Here is a 26,577-nt window from a genome sequence, read left to right as displayed (position 1 = left end):
TTGAAGCAAGAGGATCATGAATTCAAAGGCTCTTTTAGCACTTGGCAAGGCCCTAACAACTCAGGGAGACCCTGTCTTTACACAAAATGCATAAAATAGGTTGGGGATTTGGCTTAATGGTTAAGCACTCCTGGATTAAATCCCTGGTACCAAAAAAAGAGCAGTGGGCCAGGTTTGACCTGTAGGCCAGTTTGCCAATCCCTGGTCTAAAAGAACAAACCACCAAGAGTTGACACTGAAAGCAAGCCTGATTTTTATTGGGAAAACTTCTAACAATCACTTCTGTTTTAAAGAGGCAAGTGGCTGAAACCCAAAAGCAACACTGGCAGGAATATTTTTTAAGGCATGACCAGTTAACAGTTCATAGCCATCCTTCCTGTTGGATGTCAAACCTTCAAGACTCTCACGCTCCTGCAAATGGACAACATGCAATTGTCCCTAACAATGAGATAGAATTTTTTTTTTTTTTTTTTTGGTGGTGCTGGGGACTGAACCCAGGGCCTTGTGCATGAGGCAAGCACTAAGCTATATTCCCCACCCCCTTGGTTTTGTCTATTCCAGGATGGATCAAAGATTTCTCATCAGGAAGCCACAGCTTTCAATCCCCAGCACTAAAATAAGACACAACTTTAATGATCTTTGATCAAGTTTGTCCCTGAGGTCTTATCGGACCAGCTTTATCTTATTATTTAGGCCTTTCATTTGAGGCCATTTTAACGTTTTCTAGAAATGTTAACAAATCTTTACAGGGAAGAATCCATCCTTCTGTCCTGACCCTTAGGATGTTTTCTCTATGCCCAGATCTGACCCTCTGTAAAAGGCGGATGAGTCGATACAAGGACTTGGTTAATGCATCATCTCTTTGCTGCAATTACCCACTAGCCACATCTGTCCTCCACCTGCCCATCCTGTTCCAATAGTGGCTGCCCCACGTTCACACTACTCACACCCTTACTCCACAGCTTCTCACCATGCTAACACCATGCAGTTTATGTCCATGGGAGGCTGGCCAACTAGTTCATTTACCTACTTTTCTGGTTTTAGCAATGAGAGGTCCCACTTTCTGCCTAAGCCCTCAATTTATGGACACCGTGGTCTTCCTAATACCAACCACCTTTTCAAACTCCTGGCTTGACTATCCTGAAGTGTTTACGGCCTGGATACGACATGTCCCCCAAAGACTCATGTGCTAGAAGACTTGTTAACAAGGGCAGCAATGTTAACTCCCTTTTGGAAAGGGACTGGATGGTTCCTCATCAGTGAAACCCACTGATGGATTAATAATTTGATGCCATCATGGGGAGCCAGTGATTAGTTGGAGGAAGGTTACTAGAATGATTTGTTTCCTGCTTATGCCTCCATCCTGTTTGGGGCTGCTGCCATGAGCTAAGCTGTTTTCCTCAGCCACACCTTCATAACACCCTGCCTCATCTAAGGTCCAAAGCAACGAAGCCAGCAACCACGGACTAAAATCTGATAGTTGAGACAAAAATCAATCTTTCCTCCCATAATTTGTTCACACCAGGTATTTTTTCATAGTGACAAAAAGCTAGCACAGACCTCAGCTCACAATCCCTGAATGTGAGCAGCAGTCAGTCACTTCCTAGTCCTGACTATACATCTCACATACCCTGCCTCCTACTTAGGTTGTTACTAATTTAAAAGGCAGGCAGAGGGGACAGGGTTTGTTGCTCAGTGGTAGAGCACTTGTCTAGATTGTGTGAGGCACGGGGCTCAATTCTCAGCACTGCACATAAATAAATGAATAAAATAATTAAGGCCCATCAACATTAAAAAAAAAAAGGAAATTTTTATTGAATGGGGGATGGGGGGACAGGAAGAAACACGAAGACCAAGGAAAAGTCCAGAGCCAGCCACCACAGCACATGCCTGTAATCCCCAGTGACTCAGGAGGCTGAGGCAAGAGGATGGCAAACTCAAGGCCAGCCTGTTCAACTTAAGAGACCATGACTGCAGGTACAGGCAGACAGATGGAGCTGGGCTTTCCTGTCCATGGCCCTGGTTTCTGAATGATCTCAGCATACAGTAGGGAGCAGCTGGCAGTGAAGCTTCATGGGATGACATCACTCTCAATTCTCTGCCCCTCTGGTGTCCATGAACAGCACCCACCAAGATCTAAAAGAAAAGGCTGTGAGATAGTGGTCTGGGGTTTCATTTGCCCTCAGCTTCTGATAATGGCTTCCAGGGCCCCTGGCATTAACTTAACCACAATGAGAAGCATCAGCACACCCAGATCCCAATCATCCCAAGGGCCACGGACTGACTCCCTGGCCTGGGAATGTCCTTCAATAGTCTCTGCTTCCACAGGTATGAGACCTAGACAGTTGAGGAAGCAGAAAAGTAGTAAGTTTGGCACCATCTTCTCCTGTCCAAACTGACACCACTGAGGGGCTCCCAATCAGCAGGTTCTTGTTTTATAAAGAGTTAAAAAACAAAAATACCTTGGAAGCTCAGTTTTTACAGTGTCTTGACAGGAGTAATATCCATGTATTTGTGCACCAACTGTCAATTTGTTGCTTATCCCCCTCTGGGCGCACACCCGAAGATGAATCGCTTCATAAAGACAGAGGAATGCCCATATTCACCACAGCACCCTTCCCCATGTCCAAGACACAGAAAAATGAACCCAAAGAGATCAAAAAAATGATATATATGTCTACACACTGAGACAGAATAAGGGAACAGAATATTATTCAGCCTTAAAAAAAAGGAGATCCTGCCATTTGTTACACAGATGGACTTAGAGGACATTATGCTATGTGAGATAAGCCAAAAGCTCTCACTTATATGTGGACTAAAAAGCAGGTGGTAGTGGGAAATGGGCCAGTATAAATCAAATGATTTAGATATGTAGACTGAGTTAGCATGAGGACTATCATACCATGTTAAGAGGTTTTGTTAAATTCATTTTCTAAGATTTTAATTGCTCTTGCAATACACATACCTTAAAAAAAAAAGATAATCCCAGCCCAGACAGGCACAGTGGCTAGGATATGGCTCAGTGCTTAAGCACCTCTGGGTTCAATCCCCAGTAGGGAAAAAAGTCCTGTGTGACAGATGTTAATCTGCTTTACGAGGATAACCACTTTATTATTTTATAACATGTTACAGACCTCAGTGATTGGAACAGATCAGGGGAAGGAGAGAGGTGACGGGGGCCTGTGTCTACCGTCTGGTGTGTAAGGGTTGAGTTCACCTATCTGTCCATATTGTGTTTTGCCATCCTTGATTACTACTGTAGTCCCTGCCCCCTTAATTGAAGACCAGTGGGAAAATCCATACCTGATGGACTGACCATGGGCCCTCTTTAGGGCAAGGTCTATGGGTAGACTAAAATAAGGTAAGTTTCATCACCAAAGAAATTCCTCAAATGGGAGAAGAAAATGAGACAAATGCCTCAACCTCAGGCAGGCTGCTTTATCCAAGGGCATTTTCCTGTGACTGCTCAATGGAAAGAACTCTATCTTTATAGGAACTTGCCTCCTTTTTGTCCAAAAGTGACAAGAGTTCCAGGCCCAAAGCAGATTGTGACAAGACGTATAGAGACATAGAGCCACTGCCGTGAAGAAGCTTACAGCAAACAAGCATGGTGGCCAACACCAGTAGCGACTCAAGAGGCTGAGGAAGGAGAATCTTGAGTTCAAAACCAGCCTCAGCAACTCAGTGAGGCCCTATCTCAGAATTAAAAAAAAAAAAAAAAAAAAGCTGGGGATATGTCTCAGTGATTAATTGCCCCTAGGTTCAATTCCCAGTACATGAGAAGGGTATGAGGGGGAAGACCACAGTGACCAGTGACCAGAGCTGGGGCTGAGGACAAGAAGCATGGGGCAAAGATAGGAGAAATGACCTCTACTGTGATTGCAAAATCAGCCTATGAACAAAGTCCCCTGGGGCAGAGCCCTGCCTTGATTCCCTTTCTATAAGGCCCCAGTGCCCACACCATGCTAGAAGGTGCACTGAAGTGGCCTCAGCACCAGGTATCAGGAGGTAAGAGAGTGAGAGACAATATATGTACAAAAGCTCCAGAGTTTGAAAGGGACAAAAGCAGACCCTCCAAACACGGGGAATCGCTTTCAGCAATTCCTCTCCCTGCACTATCAATGACCAGGGCACGGGTAGCCCATGATCACTTTCGAATACAGGGGCAAAAAAAGACAGGCCAGGGCCAGCAGCTGAGGAAAGGGCCCTTGCCAGGATGAGAGACATAGTGACTCGGAAAAGGGACACAGTAACTAAGTTTACTGGTTGTAACTGTACCAGCTGCCCCTGGTTCTCAAAGGTACTCTAACATGGGGCTTCATAAGCTTTGGCCTAAGATGGAAGTCCAAGTTTGGGAGTAATGTGGAGTTCATTAGGTCTGGAGGTCTGGAACTGAGTCATAAAAAGTATCCCACCAAGGTTCAGAAAAAAACACCAGCTAACTTTCTGACTTCCCAAAGCATTTTAACAAGCTACTGCAGAACCAAGCAAGGATGAGGGCTACATAGGTCCTTGCAGAGCTCCTGGAAACCAAGGGGAGCTCTATAATACCTACTGTGTTTAACAAAAGCTTCTTCTGCTTCTCAGAATGGGAGAGGAGAGTTTGGGGAGCATGTCCCTGCAGGCCACAGTGAGGGAGCAAACAAAAGGAAGCAGCCTTTGCCTTGGTCTTGAAGCTGAACATCACTGTTCTCTCTGGAGAAGCATCCAGGATCCATACCTCAGGAGCATCATAGCCCAGCCTCCCCTTTTTTTCTTTTTCAGCCTCCTCTTAATGACAGGGGGCTGCTAGGCACAGAGGACAGCTGACAATCCTGCAGGGACAAGAAGCCACATACATCATTTATCAGTCAATCACTCAAGACGTTCACCACGAATTAAAAAACCCATCTCTCATCAGGTGGTTAGTGCAAGCCTGTAATTCCAGCAACTTGGGAACTAAGGCAGGAGGATCCGATTGAGATCAGCTTCAACAATTAAGCAAGACCCTCATTTCAAAATAAAAATAAATCTCAGTGGGGATGGAAGGGGCTAAAAGGTGACAAACAGATTTCTCTTCGCTCTCCACTTCTTTCTTCATTTTTTCCTTTCTCTGGCTTCATGCTAGGCATGCTGGGCAAGCACTCCACTATTGAGCATGACACCCCCAGCCCTTTTTGATTCTGAGACAGTTTCACACTAAGTTGCTGAGGCTAGCCTCGACTTGTGATCCTCCTTCTTTAGTCTCTCAAGTCACTGGGATTACAGGCATGCACTACCACACTCAGCTCATTTTTTTTTTTAATTTTTATACTTTTCTTCATTCTTTTTTTGGGGGGATGGGCACTGGGGCCTGAACTGCTACTGAGCCAAATCCCTAGCCCCATTTTGTATTTTATTTAGAGAGAGTATCATTGAGTTGCTTAGCACCTCACCATTGCTAAGGCTGGCTTTGAACTTGGGATTCTCCTGTCTTAGCCTCCCCGGCCATTGGGATTACAGGCATGCACCACTGAGCCCAGCTCATTCTTTATCTTACAATTTCACCCATTCCTCCAGGGTCAGCCCGAGAACCAGGCATTCTAAGATGAGCCTCAAAGGCCAGGACAAATGGCAGAGGAATGATAAGCACAGAACAGTGGCCAGTGAGTCATGCCAATGTATACTTCACAGGGACACGGAGGAGGCAAAACCTAGAGGAGCCATGCAGACTGGGAAGTGAGGTGGTGTACTGAGCTGGACACCCTACCACTATGAGCACTCACCCTTTCCTTCCTCTTATTAGTACACACTTAGGAATCTCTATTAAAGGACAACATGTAATAAAGCCCTAACTTAGGCACACACAACCCTGCACTCGCCACCTCACAACACTGGATTCTGTTCTGGGCAACCCTTCCACATATAATCCACACATGACATCCCCAGCCAGATATCATGAGGCACCAAGAAACAACTATAAGGGTTGGCAAAAGATAAACTGGAGTGTGGGAAAACTACAGGGTTTGGAAGGGATGGGTGGACCCTCCAAACACGGGGAAAATGTCTTCCAGCCATTCTTCTTCCTGCACTATCAATGACCAGGGCACAAGCAGCCCATGATCACTTTCGAATGCAGGACCAAAGAAAGATCAAGGAAGGGCCAAGGACAGGAAACTAATGCCAGGGGCCTAGTCCAAAACAAAGAGCACAGAAATCCTGCAGCTGCCATCTAGCATACAAAACCCCATAAAACTGCCAAGGTGAAACAGAGGAGATACTTCCAACAAAAAACACTGGAAAAACCTACGGGCCAGAGATCAGGCTCACATGGACATGTCCAAAGACCTATTTATTACATCTTTGTTTTCCATACCAGGAAACTGAGGTTCAAAATAGGTCAGACCAGCCCCTGGCTGGCATCTGGGAACCTGGGTCTCGGCATGTTCCCATCTCAGCAGTGAACTGATCAGGGTGGCTCACCAAGCCCAGACTGCAAACAGTGTGGTTTAGACCCACCACTTACTTTCCTCCTGGGAGCCTGGACTTTTACTGCATGCCAGGCAGACGGTGTTCACATGACCAGACCTCAGTACAAGCCCTGGGCTCAAGTCTCTATTGGGCTTCTCTGAGCAGAAACACGGCACACATGGGGAGGCCTACCCACTGCTGGGGAAGAATGGGTTCCCTGTAAGGGATGAGGGATGGAAACAGCATTAAAAAGCCTGCAGACTCCTCCTGACCCCACCTTTGTCCTTTTTTCCTTTAACATTTGGCTGTATATCCTGTCTGCTGCTATGATAAATCTTAACCATCGAGTACAATTAGAAAGAAACTAGCCAGACATGGTGGCAAAAAAGGATTTAAGAAGCAGGTATGGATGGGGTGGTGGCACAGACCTGTAATCCCAGTGACTTTGGAGATGCTGGCAGGAGGACTCAAAGTTCTGAGGCCAATCTGGGCAATCTGTCAAGGCCCCATCTGAAAATTTAAAGATAGAATAAAATGGGCTGGGGATATAGCTGAGTGACAAAATGGTTCAATCGCCAGTGCCTTAATAAAAAGCAGCAGCAGGTGTGAGTGGCTCTGATGCCCAATTCTACCACTTCTCACCATGACTTGCCACTGCTGCAGAGCTCTGCAACCTCGAGAACCACCTGTTCCGCACAGCCTCCAAAGGCATGTGAAGGGCCAAATGTGATCCAGGTTCCTCAATAAAGGTCAACCCTTTATCATCCTTGCCTCCCCCTTCATCACCACCCCATGTACCAGGGAAAAGGAACATGACTTTAAGGGGTGCAGAAAGTCACTCTCCAGAGAATGAACCAGAGATGCTTATCTCAGCACCTGTGGTCTGACCTTCTCTTGTATGAAAACACCTATGGCCAAGCCTCTGTACACACTGGCACATATGTTGACTAAACACTTATGACCATCACCTAAATAGCCAAGATTTATTATAGGAACAAGACAAGCAGCTTACCTCTAGGAAAGGGGCAGGAGATCTTAATCTAAACCAGTGTGATCTCTTGTGCCAACTGTTACTAAGGGCTCTGTTCAAAAGGGTGTTGAGTACGCTGTGTTTCTCTAGCAGCATCTGGGCAACCTGGAAGAGGTGATGGTGCAGGGGGGCTGTGTTAGTATGGGCTGCTGCCATAAATCCCTCAAATTATATTCTGCTCTGCCCACCATGGATCTTTGCCACCTTACCCACAGCTGGAGGAAGAACCTTTCCCAAGGCCACAAGAGGCCAGGACCTACAGAAGTAGACCACATGTAGAATTCTTCCAGTGGGGGAAAAAAAAAACAAAACAAAACCTACTCGCACCCCGAACCTACACATCCATACTCATGTTGCATCTCAGCATCTCCTCCCTGCCAACACTCCACGAGGTAATGAACCCCATCTCCCTTACAGTAGACATTCTCCCTATTTTTCATTTGCCCTACCCTGACAGAACACTAGCATTCAGAGCAAAGCAAGATACAGAGGAAGATACTGCCCTCAGGATCACCTCAGAGTAAAGAGACAAGCAAAGCACCAACTTCCATCCAGTCTGATTAGCTCTATGGGGGGAATACAGGCAGAGAATACTTCTGGCAGAAGGTGATGGCCACTGTCAAGACTCCACACCTAACCCACTACTCCTGGGAGTCAAGTCCACATTCTTCCCTCATGTAACACAACAACCTGCCCTGGGCCAGGGAAAAGAGCCAATGCATTCAATTAGATGATGCCAGCATCCCACCATCAAAAACGGGGACAGAGAGGTGTGGGAAAGCTCCAGGGTTTGGCAAGGACAGAAGTGGACCCTCCAAACACGGGGATACGCTTTCAGCGGTTCCTTTCCCTGCACTACCAATGACCAGGGCACAGGCAGCCCATGATAACTTTCGAATACAGGGGCAGAAAAGGGCAGAGAAGGTGAGAAAGGAGGCCGTGGCCACCATCTTGGGAAATGACCTCAACTGGAAAGAGACCAGCAACAAGGAAATGCTCACATTTGCAGTAGTAATCCCAGAAGTTGCTTCTGACTGATATCAGATACATAATCCCTATTTTACACAACAGAAGGACCTTTCTTATTTGGAGAGTCTTCTGTTTGACTCTTGTTGTTGGCTGGTACGGGTTAAGTTTATGCATGCAGGATAAGATGACAGCTGTTAGGACTGTGCTCTACTGTGCTGCTGTCCCAGCCCAGGCCATTTTCCATGTGTTTGACACTGGTTTCCAGTTTTAGCAAGCCCTGTGCCCTTTGTTTCTTCCCCTGCATTCAAAGTGATTACAGGCTGCCTGTGTATTGATCTTTGGTAATATAGGAAAAGTCTCAAGGTGTCCTCATGTGCAGAGGGTCCACTTTTTTCCCTTCCAGAAGCCATAGCCTTAGTGGGATAGTGGCAGTTACTTGAGCCTATGCTAAAGCTTTTGGTGCATAACCAGAGCCTGTGCTTCCCCAGGTGTTTTCCTTTTGGTGAATATCATGGTTTCTTGGACATTTTGTAAGCAGTGCCAAGTGGGCTGATCCTGTGCTGGCTTCTTGTGTCCTGAGGGAGTGCCATGTGATTGCTGTGAGAGAGAGAGGTAAACAGGTAGGTAGATGTCTATCTGTCCCCTGCAAGAGCAGGGATTGTGAAGTTCTAGGTAGGTGGTACCCTGCCTGGCTCTCTGGAATGAATGTTCTCTGCAGGCTTCGAGGCTGGCAGTGTTTAGGTGGTCTGGAGCAGGGAATGAGAACGCCAGGTCACATTGCTTCCTTTTCTCTGAGCTCTTTTCCCTTGTCTAGCAGGACAGGTCTGGGCCTTCTTCCTCCTTTGTAGAGCTGCTGCAGAGAAGGTGCTTTCAGAACTTGATTGGGGTCTGGGAGTCCCTAGGTGAGATGTTGGTAGGAAGGCAGCAGTGTGTTGGGATGGACAGACCTGTGTTTAACTTAATTTCCAGTGACCAGCTCTGGTCGTCAGCGTGCCTCAGTGGAAATACTGTCAGATTTTCGATTCAGTACCACTCATACCCAGTCTCTGGCTTGCAGTCTTATAATTTCTACCAGTCTTCCTGTCAATTCTGAGAAGTGGAGGGCAAAAGGGGACCCATACCTGTGTTGTGTCTGTTGACACCTCAGACACAACACAGGTATGTCAGAAGCCAGGTGCAAAGAGGCATCTAAAATTGGCAAGAAGGAGCATTTTAAAAAGTCAGGAGTGGTGACGCATGCCTGTATCAGCAGCTCAGGAATCTGAGGCAGGAGGATCAAAACCAGTCTCAGCAACTTAATGAGATCACGTCTCTAAATAAAACATAAGGGCTGAGGATGTGCTCAAGGGTTAAACTCCAGTTCATGCCCCAGTACAAAAAAAGAACAGCAGTGAACCCTTGAGTGTGGACAATCCACATTCAGCAATTCTTCTCCCTGCACCATAAAAGAAAGGTACGGGCAACCCCAAATCATTTTCAGATACAGGGGCAGAAAATGGCAGGTGAGCCCAAAGAGAAGCCCACATTAGGATATTAACTCACACAAACAGTCCAAGGAGGAGAAAGCAACCCATTCAAGCCCAGGATCCATGGCGCAAAAAATTAAACAATTCTACCCACCCCCATCAAAAAAGCACAGAGAAAGATCACTTTCCATCAAAATGCTTAAAACTAATCACTCAAAGCACAAAATTAGTTATCTGCATTTAGGCAGGCCCGAGGGCTCAAAAACAAGGGCAGTCAGAGGCTCTCTGCCCTCATGGAACTTTGGCAGCTTCCCTACTTTACAGAAAGTAAAGCTCAGGAAAATGAGGAAACTTAGCCAAGATCTGACTTTTTACTCCTCAAATTCAGCCTCCTCCCTTACCCCAGGCTTCACTCCGCACAGGGGCTTTGCCACGCAGTTCTCAGAACACTACAGAGCTCTACCACCTTCCTCTCTGCTGGTGTCCACAGAAGGCAATCCAGAAGTCACCCCTGGTTTCTAGTGCCCATGAATAGCAGTACTTACCCGGGGACATCCTCCCCCTGGACACTGAATGCCCCGGAGGGAATCCAGAGAGAAGAGGGCGCTGGCTGCTGCAGAACCAGCAAGAAACATCCAGGAGAGAGCTTTCATGTCTGCAGGAGAGGCGTTCAACATCGAGGCCTAGGCAGAAAAAAAACACAGGAAAGGGCTTTCGGTGCACAGCAAGGACTTAAACCTCCACCAACCAGTGTCCAAAATGGGTTTTAGGTCTAGCCTTAAAAAGCGGCCGAGGGGAACGTGAGCCAACGTTCCTACCACGTGGCACAAAGACTGAGCCTGTCTAGACGACTCAAAGAGCTTCGGGCTTTCTAATGCCAAGTCGGAGATGGAGGACCGGGTGTGAAAAACCCAGAAGCTCTGCACCCTCTGCTAGGCTCAAGGCCCGAGGCAACCCTACTCCGCACGAGGCTGGGGGCGGCCTAGGCCGCTGCCTTCCGTGGGCCTTTTCCCGGGACATGGGTAATAGGGCTACAAACGCACTGTGTGAGTCGGCCTCCGCCTGACGCTGACCCCCAGAGGCATCTCCGCTCCTTGGAGCCTTGGTTTCCTCTAATGGGGCGAGAGGCGCAGACCACATACCCCGCAGTAAACTCACCCCGACGCCCTGGCGCCGGGAAGCGGCGGAGACAGGGCAGACAGCTGGGGAAGTTTCAGGATGCTTGACGATTTCGAGAGATGGCGAGAGAGCGCGCGGGATGCCAAAAAGAACAAGCACGCGACAAGACCTCCCTTTCCTTAGCCCGCGACGGCGGAAATAGAGCTACGCGCGCGGCGTGCGGCCTAGAGCGGCACTTCCACAGGGCGGAACCCGGGCGCGCAGATTTATAGCGCCCCTGGCGGAGAGGAGGTCCGCTTCTGACTGGAAGGATGGAGATAGTTTTCCAAAGTGGCCTGGAAGTTTTGAAGAAATCTTCCCTTATATACTTTGCCTTTCTGTTTGTTCTGAAGCTATTCCTTGTTCACTGATTTGTCATTAATCTGTAGGAATGGTCAGCCTTCCTCAGTAGGCTCTGTTACTAGGTTAAGTTTGCGAATGTGTTTAGTTTCTAATTCTTTCTGACTCCCTATCCAGTGTACATCTGCCTGATTCACCACTGTATTTTAGCACTAGTTCAGTGGCTGCCACAGTAGAAAGAATGAATGAGTTCTACCCATGTACTTCTTTGTACCAGAGGGTGAGAAGGAGAGGAGTCCAGAGAGGCAGGCAGAGAATGAGTTCTTTACCAAACTTCGTCCTAAAAATACATGGGATTGGCAGGCAGAGAAAGCCCTTGAAGCAGTAGAGACCTGACCAGATTCTCACAGCCTATCAAAGACAGGCTTGGGAGTGGGCCCATGCCCCCAAATTCTCACAATAATGAATTCTGCCTGTGTCCTGGGCCAGGTGTGCCTCTTGGACATGGGCAATGCTGCCCTTGGCGCTGAGGAGGAGGGGGCCTCCCAGGAAGATTTCTGAGTTCACTGTCACAGGGGAGAAATCCAGAATTGACCTACACAACCACGAGGGAAATGAGGGTCATGGAGTGTGAGAACACCACATATTCTATACCTGGGAGAAGTCCATGGGATTCTGAGACTGTGAGAATATTGGACATGTGGGGAGGAGCCTTGAGGTGCTGTGGCTGAGAGGACACTGGACAAAGGGCTCAGGATGCATCCTTGCGGCTGCACAGTCCTCTCCTGCCTCCTCCTCTTGCTCCCACTCTTCATGCACCCCCTCAATAGTAACCAGCCTTGGTTTTTGATTCTGAAAAATGGGTAGTCATGGCTCCTCCCTTGTAACTCTGCTGTGAGAATTAAGCCAGAGGTCCCTGTGGGGTTTCTTTTTTTTTCTGTGGTCCTGGGGATTGAATCCAGGGTGCTGTACCACTGAGCAATAGCCCTAGCCCTGTGGTATTCTTCGTGAGGCAGAGAAATCGTGCTTTGTTTGACAAATTTAAGGTCTCCCTGTCCAGAAGAAATATAATGCAGGCTACATATGTAATTTTACATTTTCTAAGTCACCTTTAAAATTTTTTTAACTGAAATAAATTTTAATTATGTATTTTTATTTAACCCCATACTGTAACTAAAATATTATGGCAGCATGTAGCAATAGTTTAAAATTACAAATGAGATATCTACCATTCTTCTTCTTGTATGAAGTCTTTGGAATGTGGTGTGTTCACATTCACAGCATATTGCATTTCAAATTGGCTGTATTTTCAGGGTAGGGGAGCTCCACATGGCTTGTGGCCCCTGTTCTCATCAGCTCAGGTGTGAGACACTCTGGCTTTGGTCAGTCCCTTAGAGCTAGAAGAGAAAAGCAAGCAGGAAGCCGAGAACATGTCCTTCCCATTGCCCCTGCTTCTGAACCTGGACACCCTCCGGGGGGCTTGCCCTCCTGCCTAATTAGACTGAGGCCCCTTTGCTCTCGACTGGAGAGTAAGGCACAACTGCCCTCAGAAAGCTGGGGATGGACAGAGCCACGATTCAAACCTACATTTTCTTTTGCATTACTCATCCCCATAATGCCAGGGAAGTCATCTTGGCTGGTCCATTTCTGCATTCCTAGTGCCTACAAGGAGGCTGAGCATCTAAGAAGAGTAGTCGAGGCTTGTTAATCATGGTGTGACAAGGATGTCAAAATGGATGTTTCAGCTGATGAAGCACCTGAAATTACGATTTGATAGGCAATAAAGAGTTGGATAGGCATGTGTGTGAGTGCATGTGAGTGTGTGTGTGTGTATTGTATAGTGAGCAGGTACTTTACCACTGAGTTACACCTCCAGCCCTTGCAAGACTTGTTCTTACCCAATAATGGTCAGAAGAGTTACGAGACCACCCTGATGTTTTTGTAGGGACTGGAAAAAGACACTTCTGTTCAGCAAGTATAAAGAGACACTTGTAAATGATTACATATCAGAATAACTCCTGCATCGCATTAATGAAGGATTTGGCTACAGCTGAGAAGGCAAAATTCTACCATCTGGGAATCTGTGACCTCATAGTGGCTGAGGGATCCTCAGGGCCTACAGCCCCTTCCCTTGAGGAGATGGAGTTGGGGCTGACTGGACAGATTGTTCCAAGGAGGTGTTGCCTAGGGTCTAAATGAGAAGTCAGCAACTAGCCACATTGGGCCTACAGGAGCCCCAACCCTCTCCCCACACCACAAATGGAAACCATGCTGAATATCTTGCTGGGTCTATTCATTGTCCTGCTCTGCTTGTTTATGATCCTCTGTTACTGCGCGTATCAGCAGCAATAGACTTGGTCTCCTGAAGTCTGGGACTAAAACCTGATGGACACCTTGGCCAGCCCAGTCGCCCAGGGCAATTCAGCTGCTCTTGATCTGCCCCATAGACTACTATATACGTTTGTGCGGGTTGTGAACTGCACAATTTCTGGGAGCACTATTCACATCATAGTCTGTGGTTGAGAAGCAGCGATGCTGGAGGAGATTGGCTGAGCTGATGACTCGGAACATCTTTGGCTACAGGGAAAGAAGATATTTTCCTAGTAAGCCCCCCTCAGTGCAGCAGAGTGACCCTCTATTACATATTTCAACACATAAATAGTGAGACCTTTTAATAAAGACCCTTGAGCACTTTTCTCTCCAATTCATGAAGTCAAACAGAAGATAATTAAACCTGGTATAGTGAAACCTGGGCAGGGCCACTAGAAAAAGAGAAGGGTTTGCAAGCAGTGGGGAGACTTTCTGGGAAATACTTCCCTTCACTCCTTTGACACATTCTCGTTTCTCAAAGTTACTTTCTGAGAGTCAGTCGTTTCCACTCTTTCAGCAGCTCTGGGAGGAATCAGTCACCTTGGAGGTCCCTGTATCATCCTCAGAGAAAAGGAGAGTGAAACACTATCCCTGAAGCACCCATCTCCACTCCTCAGAATATAGGGCACATAAGGGAATAATGGGAGTAGGTCCAGGCCAGAATGTCCAGATGCAGACATTATGTCGAAGGCACTGGCTTTCTCTTGTGTCTGATGGGATTTAGGGTAAGTTACTGCTATCTGCAGAAAGCTACTTTCTTGCATGCAGGCCAAGTTCCTTGAAATGTGGTCATACAATTGGACAAAGCAGGCTAAGCTGATGCTGATGCTGTCACTGCTTCTGTAATCTAGTAATCTAATCTATAAATGCCCCCTCCCTGTGGTGACTGGTCCAGAGGGCAGTGTTCAGCTGGCTCCTGCTGGACACAGCATTATGGGGATGGAGGAACTATTGTCTTATAAAGGCACCAGAGGCACTGTGTGAAGCAGGTGTACCTGTCCAGCCCCTCTACCCTGAACTTTCTGGCAAAGCACCCATCTGGCCTGCTTCACAGGACCTTTCTGACAAAGTATCTGTCTAGCATGTCACCACTGGATCTTCCCTGTAGTCATTTTTCAATAAACTTTCTGTCTCACATCCCATTTCTGTGTTTCTTCTTTGGACTCTCGGCAACCTATCCTCTCCCACTGGTGTAGTACAGCTGGGCTACACCAGTAGTCCATTATCTAACTTATCTTGAGGGTGTATTGGGAGGTGTTCAGTGTGTAAATGTCACCTCTCAGGGGCCCTGTGGACTGAGCTTGGGATGCTTAGCCAGATCCTGGCTCCTGCCTGGTAAAGCTCACCCAGCAGGGCCTGCCCTGTGTGACGGTGGGCTTTGCAGGAGGGTGCCTGAAACCCCTGAAAGGGAGGAGGGACAGTTATGTTAGTCAGCTATCCATTCCTGTAACAAAATACTTGACCCGAAAGTATCAGCTTAGAAGGAGGATAGATTTATTTTGGCTGACAGTTTCAGAGGTTTCAGTCCATAGTCACTTACTCCCATTGATTCTGTGGCAAGGTAGTACATAGCTGCTCACCTTATGGTGGCCAGGAAGGAGGTGAGGGGCAAGAGGAGAAAATCAAGAACAAAATATACCCTTCAAGGATAGGCACTCCAGTGACCCACTTCTTCCCAATAAACCCCACCTCCCAGTGTTTCCACCACTGCCCAATAGCCCATGAAGCTATGGATCCATCTGTGGACCCATCCACTATGAATTTGTTCCCTCATGATCTAATCACTTCCCCAAGGCCCATCTCTGAACACTGCTGCATTGAGAATCAAGCCTTGAACACAAGAGCTTTGGGGGAGTCTTTAAGATCCAAACCTAGGGCTGGGGTTGTAGCTCAGCGGTAGAGCGCTCACCTAGCACGTGTGAGGTCCTGGGTTCGATCCTCAGCCCACATAAAATAAAATAAAGATATTATGTCCATCTACAATTAAAAATAAATATTAAAAAAAAGATCCAAACCTAATAACAGGCATCAGGGCTTGGGCATCAGGGCTTGGTGTGGTGAAGCACTCCTCTAATCCCAGCGGCTCAGGAGGCTGATACAGAAGGATGGCAAGTTCAAAGCCAGCCTCAGTAACTTAGTGAGGCCCTAAGCAACTCAACCTTGTCTCTAAATGAAACATAAAAAGGGCTGAGGATGTGGCTCAATGGTTAAGCACCCCTGGGTTCAATCCCTGGTACCAAAAAAAAAAAAAAGAAAAGAAAAGAAAGAAAAAAGAAAGAAACTAACTAACTAATTAATTCAATATTATCAAATACATTTTCTGCATCTATTAAATTGCTCTTGGATTATGTTATGGGTTTGGTTTTTGACTCTGACACCTACTTTTAGGAGAGACAACCTGCTGTAGGCCCTGAGCATCTCTGCATATCCTTGCTGGCCATGCCCTGAATGCAAAGCCATGACTAGAGTTTATCTGGTTGTGTTTCTTAAGGTTGTGTTTTGCAATGTGCAACCTTGTAAGATAAGGTAAATGCACCTTGCAGACTAAAACCAGGCTTACTTCTGTTCCCCATAACAAGGGTGAATCCCCCAAAGCTCAGTGGTCCTCATCTAACAGCCTGTGTATGCATGCACCCATCATGGGCACTCAGCTGCGCCATAGGACTTGTAAGGCAAGAGGAACTGATGCGAACATCAAGCTCTGTCTTCTGCTTTTGCTATGAATAATAAAGTCCTTAGACTCTGACTTTGGAATTTCCTGCTCACTGCCAGTATCTATAAAACAGAAACAGGCTAACATGTCGGCTTGCAAGTAGAATTAACTCTTAGACCATGTATGGTTCTGGACACACTAACTTCATGACCTTGGAGTAGTTAATCAATCTTTCTGAGCTTTTATTTTCTCATTGGCAAATGGGATGATAATAATAATGTTCGGGTGCCGGATGGTGGCATCACCAGAGGGCGCTGGCCGGCGACGTCCTCGCGGCGCCTGGTGGGTGGCGACATTCCTCTGTAGCCTGCACGCTCCGCGAGAGCGGCTGCAGGCGTTGGACATTCACCGCGGACGGCGCGATCGTGTGTTGTTGACTCCAGGCGACAGGGCTGCTGTGCTGTAGGCGAACTTGTGCCCGAGAGCTCGTCCTGGACAGGGTCGAGAAGGTCTATGCTGGTAGTGGAGGACTGTAAAGTATGTTTATTGTCTTTGCACAGCCTGAGGTTGCTGACTCTGGCAATTTGGTAAAAGAAAGAAAGAAAGAAAAAAAAAAAATCCCAGCATGAATAGCAGAAGGGGCTTTGGAGGAGTTACTTCACCGAAACCTGAAACTTGGGAAACTCCATTTTGAAAATGCCAGAGTGCCCATCCCAAATATTATTGAAGACGTTGAAGTCAGGTTCAAGGACATTTGTCTCTCTTCTTTCTTCAAACGATGGTGGCAAGACATAATATTTGACTGGATTGGATAATTGGAAGTTTTTCTCCTGGACAGCTGTCAAACCTGCAGTAGAACACAAGCAGTGGAGGATCTCTAAAGGACCTTAAAGGAAAAGACTTTTAGGGGTGAGTCCCAAAAACTCTTCCCATGGGATCAAACCTCTCTTTCTTCCACTTTTCTGGGAAATGAAAATCCAAAGTTTAAATAAATAATGACAAACAATAAAAACAAAAACAATCAAATAATAATAATAATGTTCACCAGGTAGGATGGATATCTTTGCCCATTTTAGGCTGCTATAACAAAATACTACAAAGTGGGTGGCTTATAGACAATAACAATTTATTTCCCCCAAATTCTGAAAGCTGGGAATCTGCGATGGAGGCACAGTAGATTCTGACCTGTGGGGGCCCACTTCCTGGTTTATAGAGTGATGGCTGTCTTCTCACCGTGTTCTCAAATGACCGAAGAGGGAAACAAGCTCTCCAGAGCCTCTTCTAAGGACACTAACCTTATTTATGAGGGCTCCACCTGCATGACCTGATTAAACCTAAACACCTTCCAAAGATCTCACCACCTAATACCATCATATTAGGGTATAGAGCTTCAACATATGAATTTGGGGAGCATTTGTCCATAACAAATGTTCCATGCGTGGTCGGTGAGTGCAATAATGGACGGAAGGAATAATGATTGGTTGCAAGGAAGCTTGAATGAGTGTCTTAGTGATCTTAGTGGTATGCTGATTAAATGAATTAAAATTCCTGAAATACTTGTGCTCAAAAATATTAGTCATTGATTGACATTATATTAGTATTCTTTAATAGCATTGACAGGAGGCACTATACCAAAAGATACACTAGAGAAGAAGTGTTTATCTACTTCTATGATCTTTACATCTTTAATAGTTTCACATTCGTACATTCCTAAATAGAAGTTACTTATCATTTCATGATTAGTTCCTACTTTTCCACTAGACTTTAGATTAAATATTCTTTCTTCAGAGAAGCCCTCCTGTTCACTAGGCTAAATAAGTCACCACTGATATTATATTATACCATTCTACCCATTTCCTTTGTGGCACTCATTATGATTTTTAATTATTGTATTTTCTAACTTGTTTATTATTCCTATTAGGATATAACCAAAAAAAAAAAAAAAAGTCTGTCTTCTTCGTTTCATTTTCAATTCTTAGTCCAGTCCTTGATAAAAAGTAGTTGTTCAGTAAATTTTCTGGATGAATGGAAGTCTAGATCAGTTGATTGATGAAAAGATGAATGAATGTATAGATGGATGCATACATATGTATAGTTATTTAAGTGGATGGGAGGATGGGTGGCTCAATGGTATAAATGAATAATTGGATGGATAAGGAAGCTGATGTTCCATAAATATTTTCTGCATATGCAGATGCGTGGTCGGTGAGTGCAATAATGGAATAATGATTGGTTGCAAGGAAGCTTGAATGAGTGTCTTAGTGGCTTATTGAATCTCAGCTCGGCTCAGCCAGGGGCGCTGCAGGGCCACTCGCTCAGCCGCCGCTCTAGGCTGCCCTCGCGCGCGCAGCCGCAGTTCCGCCGGCACTGCGGGGCGTAGAGAGCGTCGCGTAACTGCTGCGGGATGCTTCTCAGCACTTTTCTGCACCTGGGTGCATTCCCTTCGGTCGCTCCGAGTGAGTCCCTAAGGGTGCGCGCTCCAGGCGTCATCTGTGCGAGGACCCCAGGTGGCCTCCAGGAGTCCCTGTCAACCCCGGGAAACCGAGGCCCGGGGGGGCGGAGCAGCCGCCGGGGTCAGCGCTAAGCAGGGGGTCCATCCTGCGCGCAGGGCGGGGGCCTCCCGGGAAGAGGCCCTCGGTGGGCAGCGGGCTCCCTCGGCCGCCCCAAGCTGACCGACTCTGAGCCGACGTCAGAGGCGCGCGCGGCCTCGGCTCGGTGTCGGTCTGCGCCCGGCTAGTGGCGCGCCGGTGGGCCCGGAGCCGGGCGGAAGGCGCGCAGAGCCTCGGGGTTTTTTTTGTTTTGTTTTGTTTTTGTTTTTAATATTTACTTTTTAGGTTTTGGTGGTCACAACATCTTTATTTTATTTTTATGTGGTGCTGAGGATCGAACCCAGCGCCCGGCGCATGCCAGGCGAGCGCGCTACCGCTTGAGCCACATCCCCAGCCTGCCCCGGGGTTTTTCACACCCGGTTCTCCAACTCATGGCATTCAAAGACCCGAAGCCTCTGGTCCGTCGTCTCATAGGGTCAATCTTTGTGTCACGTCGTAGGAACGATGAACATTCCCCTCGACAACTTTTGAAAGCAAGAGCTAAAACCCATTTTGAAGACTGGTTGGTTGAAGTTTAAGTTAAGGACACTCTAAGGGCCCAGTGGGGCAGCGTCTGGACTCGCGTCCCTGCTTCGCACTGAAAGCCCTTTCCCCGTGCTTTTTTCTGCCTAGGCCTCGCTGCTGTGCGCCTCTCTTGCAGACAGATGACAGCTCTTCCTTGGACGTTTTCACTGGTTCTGCAACACCCAGTGTCCCCTTCTCTCGGCACTCCCCGGTGGGCGCCCAGTGTCCAGGGGGAGGATGTCCCTGGGTAAGTGTTGCTACTCATGAGCACCTGGAAATGGGGGGTGCCTCCTATATTGCCTTTTGTGGACACCAGTAGAGGGGAAGGTGATGGAGCTCTACCACGTTCTGAAAACGGTGTGGCAAAGCCTGTGTGCAGATACCTGTGTAGGTATTGGGGTGGGGTACATGGCTGAGTTTGAGGACCAGAAAGACCTGGGTAGATCCTGGCTAAGTTTCCTCATTTTCCTGAGCTTTACTTTCTGTAAAGTAGGGAAGCCGCCAAAGCTCTGGGGGGCGAAGGGTTTGACTGCTTTTGTTTTGCTTTTGAGCCTTTATGTCTGGCTACATGTAGATGCACAGTAATTGGGTGGATGAGTGAATGAATAATTTAGGCGTTTTGACCAGAAGTTGGTCTTCCCATGAACTTTTTTTCAATACTGTGCATTAAACCCAGGGTCTTGTACACTGAGCTATATACCAGGCTCTTTTCATTTTTTATTTTGAGACATGGTCTTGCAAAGTTGTCCAGACTTGCCTTAAACTTGACATCCTCCTGCCTAAGCCTCCCAAGTCATCAGGAATTACTGGCATATGGCACCATATCCAGCTTTTCCTGTGGACTCTTTTGATGGGGCAGGTGAAGCTTATGTTGGAAGAGATAACTGCATAGTGCTTAGGGTTATTTGAGCTTGACACTTAGACAGTCAGCAAGAATTTATCCATTTGAGTCTCTTTGGCAGAAGATGGGTCCCAGGTGATGAGGGAACCTTCTAGAACCTCTACAGTGTTATCAGAGTTTGCACAAAAATGATCTGAAAAGTTCTCTATGGAAGATGATTATTTGCCCCTGTGGAATTGTCAACTTCTTTCCTTGTCCATGAGGAAATGATGTAGTTCATAGATTAGTACAACAGCCCACATTTGTTAAACAGCTAGTTACTGTGCTAGAAGCTCTCCATATGCTTACAAGGATGAGTTTGACTAGGTGACATTTAGGTGATTCATCTGGTACTTCTTGTTTATCGGAAAGGTGGTACCTTAGTGTAGAGGGGCCTGTGAGAAGTGTCTCCATCCTGCCAGAAAACAGCTGGATGAGAGTGCTCCAAAGATGAGGTCTGTCCCCTGGAGGTCTGGGGCTTTGGTTCCCCAGGCATCACATATTCTGGGGAAACAGATGGAAGTGAGATGAAAGTGGATTCTTGCTGGCTCCCAGTTTTATCCTTCCTGGGGTTTTTGATATGCATCTGGTTGTTGCTCTGCCTGCTTGGGTTCAGAATCTTCAGGGATCCCTTCTTTGGTGTATTGGCAGCAGAACATTTACATGAACAGCAGGAAGGGTTTTGGTATCATGCTAATCTGTACCCACATCTCAGTTGCTTCACTTCCGCCTCCTATCTTTGGGACCTTCTCTTATCTTCAGTTTAGTTCCCCAGAAAGCAGGAATACAGTGAGCCAGTTGTTTGAAGAGCACAAGTCCCTGTCTTTCACAACCTAAGAACTCCATCGGTTTTCTTTAGAGGTGTCTTCCCTTTGCCTTACCTATCTGGGTCATGATGAAGGAATTTTTGTAGTATTAGAAACAATTGCTGGGTCCTTGTGCTTAGCTGGGCTGGCTGCTCCTGGCTTCTGCCTTAGTCTCCTTTTATAGCAAGCCTTCTGTCCTTTTCTGCCCCTGCATTCGTAAGTGATCATGGGGTGTTCATGTCATGGTCTTTGGTAGTGCAGGCAGAGGAAATGTGGAAAGAACTGTCCTGTATTTGGAAGGTCTTACCCTGGCCTTCTGCTTCTGGCAGCTTTCCCACACTCCTTCTCAGTTTTGCTCATACCTTGGACTCCAGGGCATTGGCAGCTGCAGTGTGTGTGTTACTACTGCTATTGGGGCTTTCATTTCCTGCCCCTTCTTTTGGGAACAATCTATGGGTGTTGTTGAAGTTCCTTTCAGCAGCCAGTAGAGTCACTGCCAGGCAGCCCGGCACACTCCCACAAACCTGCTTTGGCATTCATTTCAGCCTGTTGCTGGTTACATAGTAAGTATTGATTGCCTTGCCTTTGACCATCTACTGCCTCCCTCTTTAGAGTTAACTCTTATTTGTGAAGAAATGGTGTGCTCGCCAACATTTTTAGGATGCTTAGTGTCTGGTAGCTACTGTGCCAAACCATTTCTTGGTGCTTACCATGCCCTACTGTGAGCAATGACACCTGGGTTCCCATCAGTGCTCCTTATCTCTTGCAGATGAGTCCACTGTGTACAGAGGCACCATGGGAGTTGTCATTGTCAGGAACATTCTACACCCCAGGAATCTTGAGGTAAGATTTCTGGTCTCTTGTATCGGATACAGCCCTGTTCCCAGGGGCTCTGGGTGATGATGTAGGGGAGCTGAGAGGTGAGATAAAGGTGGTACCATGGGTCCCCAAATCTACCACCCAACCAACCAATTCTAGATCACACCTGACCCTTCACATACCTTCAGTGGCTGCTGCAGGGGAAAGCCTCCAAGGTCCCACTTGTGGAATGAGAGGTCTCTGGGACATCTGCCCTCTCTACCTGGGAACCAGCAATAGCATACTGTAATGATAAATGGGTGGCATGAGAATCCCTTCTGCCGCTGTCTCAGGCACTGTACCACTGAGCTATACCTCCATCCCTTTTTAATTTTGAGATAGAGACTTACTAAGTTGCTAAGGCTGGCCTTGAACTTAGGATCCTCCTTGCCCCAGCCTTCCAAATTGCTAGGATTACAGGCATGCATCTCTGCATCAAACAGAACCTAATTTTTTTTATTTGAAAAAATGAAGTGGTGACAGAGTTGACTTTTGTTGTACTTGAAACCCCATGATTCTTACCATTACAACCCTAACATTTTTCCATTGTTTATGTCCAAAGTGACTTCTCTTTGATTCTCCTGGGCAAGGAGTTTGTATGGGGTTTCTCTAGAAAAGGAGGGTCATGGTTGGTTCCTGTGCATGGCTGGCTGGGCTGTTTTCATGAATTTTCCCTGTACTATGCCATAGGCTACTGGCATCTGCTTCTCTTCCTGGACCTGTCTCTGCCTGTGTGTGTACCTGCATTCAAAAGTGATCACGGGCTGCCTGTGCTCTGATCATCCATATTGCAGGGAGAGGAATTGCTGAAAGCCATTTCCCGTGTTTGGAGGGTCCAGTCTGTCCCTCTCAAATGCTGGTGTTTTCACACACTCTCACTTCTTTCCTGCCAACATATTCTGATCTCAGGGATGCTGGGGGCCGCTGAATGAGAGTCAGTGATGGGAGACATTATGGCTTAGTCTCCTGTAATCAGAGTCCAAACTACATCTGCATCAAGGTTTAGATACTTTAGGTGTTCAAAGGAAACAGGATGAATGATGTATAATGAATAAGTGTAATACTAAATGATACGTGTTTGTGGCCACAGAATTTTCAAAGAGAAGCAGTCTTTTGTAAGTGTAAGGCTAGGCAGACAGTGTGCTGGGCAGTAGGAACATACCCCAGGGAGTAGGGAGCAGCATGAGGAAGACTTAGAGGTTGAGGTGAGCGAAAGCTCCTGTCCCACCGAGGAGACAGATGTACAGGCCAGTAGTGATAGCAGGGAGGGATAGACTTTTTGATTGTTCTCTAGTATTGAGGTTCCTTTTTCATTTGGTGTGAAAAAAACCTGGCAGCTCATATCTAATGGATTGGGTACATTCTCATTGATGTCAGCATAAAGAAAAATGGGGTAACCATTTAGCCATTGGAAACCAAACACTTGGGGTAGGGATAAGGATGTAGCTAGTGTACAGCACTTGCCTAGTATATGTGAGATCCTGGGTTCCATCTCTATCCACCACCAAAAGAAAACAAAAAAAGAAAAAGCACTTCATTAACCTCCCCTTTCTGTGGCCCTCTCCTCACTCTAGGGATGCTTCCTTGGATCTGGAGATTGTGGAAGGAAGGCCCAAGGGATGGAGGCACTGACCCTCTCAGGATGGTGACATGGGGTGCCAGCTCTCTTTATGTTGATTTATTGTCAAGAAGCCAAGTCAACCTGTGTTTCTGAGATTGAGATAGAAGTTCCAAGCCGCTGGGCTGGACTAACTTTCTCTTGGTCTGTGGTGTTGATTGTGGACACTGGCACAGCAGAAAGTGAAGTGTGATGTTGCCACGTGACACATTGCCAGACCTTGCCACTGTTGCCTCAGCACAACGTGGAAACTTTTACTCTGTATGATCAGGGCAAGGAAAGCCCTGGATTCTGGGGACTTGGGGTTCATAGGTGGAAACCCTTCAGCTGGCTCTGCCTCTCCTCAGCAGTGCCACGGATCCCTGAACGGGAAGACTGGTCTCCATCTCATGTGTGGCCAGCTTCTGTGTCTTCTTTCCTATTCCTGTTTTAACTGTTTAGATCTAAAAAAATGCTAATGACGTTTTCTATGCTGTGTCCTTGTCCTTTTACCTCAATAAATTTTGAAATATGCCTTGTTGCTTGTTCTTTGCTTTTCATTTATTTGTTTGCTAATAGCTCTGTGCACCAGCCAGACTGAGTTTAGAGAAGGTGGGTCACAGGAGCAGATCTTCTGGTTTCACTCATTGAGAATTATCCCTTGGCACACTCCCAAGGTTTGCCCCAGGGACTATGAGATGGGATGTAGGATTTGGCCCAGAGATTGAATAATCCTGTGTGCTTCTAGGAGCTCACATGTAGAAGTTAGAATTGAGTTGGCTGAGGGAAGGGGTGTAGGCCTATAATCCTAGCACCTCTAAAGATCAAGGTAGGAGGATCCCAAGTTTGAGGTCAGCCTTAGCAATCTTAATAAGACCCTGTCTCAAAATAAAAATTAAGGGCTGGGGCTGTAGCTCAGTGGCAGAGTGCATGTCTAACATGTGCAAGACACTGGGTTCTATCCTTAGCACCACATAAAAATAAATAAATAAAACAAAAAAAGGCATTCTGTCCATCTACAACTACATTTTTTTTTTTTTAAATTAAAAGGACTGGGGATGTGTCTCTGTTAAAACAACTCCAGGTTCAATTCCCAGTACCATTAAAAAAAAGAAAAAAAGTTGAAGAAAATAGCTGACTGACAAATTATTTTTAACAATTTTTTTCCTTTGGTACTGGGGCCTTGCTAAATTGCTAAGGCTGGCCTCAAATTTGCAACCCCCTTGTCTCAGCCTCCTGAGTCACTACGATTACGGGTGTGTGCCACTGTGCCCAGAGGGGTCAGGGATTTGGGAGGGAAGATGATAGTGGGGTGGACATAGCGAAAAGGCAGGGCCAAAGATCTGGAGGAAGGCAGTAGTGCTCTGAGCCCTAGGTGATGAAAGTACACCAGGATCTGGAGTGAACTTAGGGGGATGGTTTTGAGCAGAGGTGGGAGTAGAGTACACAGAGAGTCCCTGGGAGGACTCTGGAAGCATAGTAGGCAAATGCCGGTGTTGGGATTTCTATTTATCACCAGGTCTATTTGCTCTTTGGGGATTATGTTCAGTAGCAACAATGTGCTCAGCATGTGTGTGTATAACCACCTGTGAGCACATGATCTGTCTTCACTTTTCAGGTGAGGTCCATACAAAGGAACACTCCCAAAGGCATGACAGAGAGGGGAGAGTCCATTGGTTTATTTCTTCAATTGAAACTGAACTCACTGTGACAGGGGCTGAGGGGAAACCAAGCCCTCAGACACCTCAAGGCCAGCAGGCGCATTCTTAGGACTGAAGAGCACTCTGCCAATCACTTCTTTTTTTGTACTAAGTATTGAACCCAGGGGCACTTTACCACTGACTTACACCTTAAGTCTTTTTTTTTTTTTTTTTTGAGACATCCCATTAAGTTGCTGAAGCTGGCCTCAAATTTGTGATCCTTCTGCCTCAGCCTCCCAAGTTGCTGGATTATAGGTTCTGTCAGCCATTTCTGGCAGAGGTCTATATCTCTGTGTTGCCCTCCACCATAATTCTTACCCAAGGACCATTTGTCATCTCCCTTTTGCTATCTGAAAGATCCTCCCACCCTGCCCCAATCCCTTATGATCAATTTCGAGCTACCATGGTCCTTGTCCTTTAGTGAGAAATGAACACATTTTTCCCAATGTGGCCAAAGTGTCCCCCACCCCCACATTTCTGAGTCCACTGACTAGTTTTAGCGATGTTTTACTGTTGGTTCCTTGATGTTGGTAGCCCCCTCTTTCCTTAACAGACTGACTATTCCCTCATGGCTGAGTAGCCCCCTTCAGCAACTGAGAGCAGGTTCTACTTCCCTCCCCTTTCGTGTCTCTGTGCCTCTCTCATCATAGTTTTCCTGACTCCCGATCCTGGGGTCTCTGATGCCCTGCTTAGCCTCTGCTCCACAGGAGAGGACAGTGATGGAGCACTGGGAAGGAAAGGAAGAGATGAGATTGCTCTGACTGGTGGAGAGGAGTAGGGTGATGGGGAGCCTCAGGGGTCTGGGACATGATCATTTAGGTGGCTTGGCCCACAGTTGCCAAAATTTCCTTCTTAGGAAGGAAACTGATTTGTGAAGGGTTCACTGACTGCCTTCTCTTTTTGCATCCTAATGACTCCATAGATCACAGGCGAGGTCTCCTCACTTTTTGTAGTCTGCCTGTGCACTCTCACCTCACACAGCCCTCCCCACAAGAATCCTAGCCCCAACCTCTACTACTTACAGGTCCTCAAAATGTTCTTTTCCTGCTATGCACCTGAGTGTCATTTCCCACTTCAGAAAGCCACTCAGCTGTCACTTCCTTAGCTACACCTCCACCCAGATTGACTCTGTCCTTCCATTCATTCATATCAAGTGTCAATTATGTGCAGGTAAAATTCTAGGAACTGATACACAACACAATCAAAAGAGCAAATCCCTGTTTTCATAGTACTTACATTTTGGAGAAC

General features: G+C 46.8%; 1 protein-coding gene and 5 non-coding genes across 17 annotated transcripts in view; 2 read left to right on the top strand and 4 right to left on the bottom strand.

Annotated features, from left to right (window-relative positions):
- LOC107138133 overlaps positions 1 to 11,216 on the bottom strand; it is a 49,954-nt gene extending 38,738 nt beyond the window's left edge. Inside the window, exons 1-7 of one of the 12 annotated variants that reach the window (XR_007350457.1) lie at positions 11,053 to 11,216; positions 10,440 to 10,577; positions 7,442 to 7,564; positions 6,858 to 6,939; positions 2,463 to 4,814; positions 2,228 to 2,337; positions 1,787 to 2,136 (exon numbers count right to left, since the gene is read on the bottom strand). Coding sequence is in view for 2 of the 12 variants with exons in the window: in XM_048810958.1 (XP_048666915.1) it covers positions 4,761 to 4,814; positions 7,442 to 7,564; positions 10,440 to 10,577; positions 10,938 to 10,979 (357 nt within the window). In the remaining 10 variants the exon portion in view is untranslated. Of the gene's footprint in view, positions 1 to 1,786; positions 4,815 to 6,484; positions 6,647 to 6,857; positions 6,940 to 7,441; positions 7,565 to 10,439; positions 10,578 to 10,937 lie in introns of those variants that run through there. The other 11 variants (XR_007350450.1, XR_007350454.1, XR_007350452.1 and 8 more) reach the window with 11 other exon arrangements.
- Positions 4,032 to 4,165, bottom strand: LOC125619213. The gene has a single exon (XR_007350716.1). It is a non-coding gene; the product is annotated as a small nucleolar RNA SNORA71 (small nucleolar RNA).
- LOC125619215 lies at positions 5,966 to 6,099 on the bottom strand. Its single transcript, XR_007350718.1, has one exon. It is a non-coding gene; the product is annotated as a small nucleolar RNA SNORA71 (small nucleolar RNA).
- On the bottom strand, positions 8,231 to 8,364 carry LOC125619214. Its single transcript, XR_007350717.1, has one exon. It is a non-coding gene; the product is annotated as a small nucleolar RNA SNORA71 (small nucleolar RNA).
- Positions 11,217 to 21,380: 10,164 nt separating the features above from the next.
- On the top strand, positions 21,381 to 21,513 carry LOC125619218. Its single transcript, XR_007350720.1, has one exon. It is a non-coding gene; the product is annotated as a small nucleolar RNA SNORA71 (small nucleolar RNA).
- Positions 21,514 to 22,771: 1,258 nt separating this feature from the next.
- Positions 22,772 to 22,904, top strand: LOC125619217. Its single transcript, XR_007350719.1, has one exon. It is a non-coding gene; the product is annotated as a small nucleolar RNA SNORA71 (small nucleolar RNA).
- The last annotated feature ends 3,673 nt before the right edge of the window (positions 22,905 to 26,577 follow it).

The sequence above is a fragment of the Marmota marmota genome, unplaced genomic scaffold (genome assembly GCF_001458135.2).
Source record: "Marmota marmota marmota unplaced genomic scaffold, marMar, whole genome shotgun sequence".
Taxonomy (NCBI): domain Eukaryota; kingdom Metazoa; phylum Chordata; class Mammalia; order Rodentia; family Sciuridae; genus Marmota; species Marmota marmota.
The sequence above is the reverse complement of the archived record's forward strand: the minus strand, read 5'-3'. Positions and strand labels throughout refer to the sequence as shown.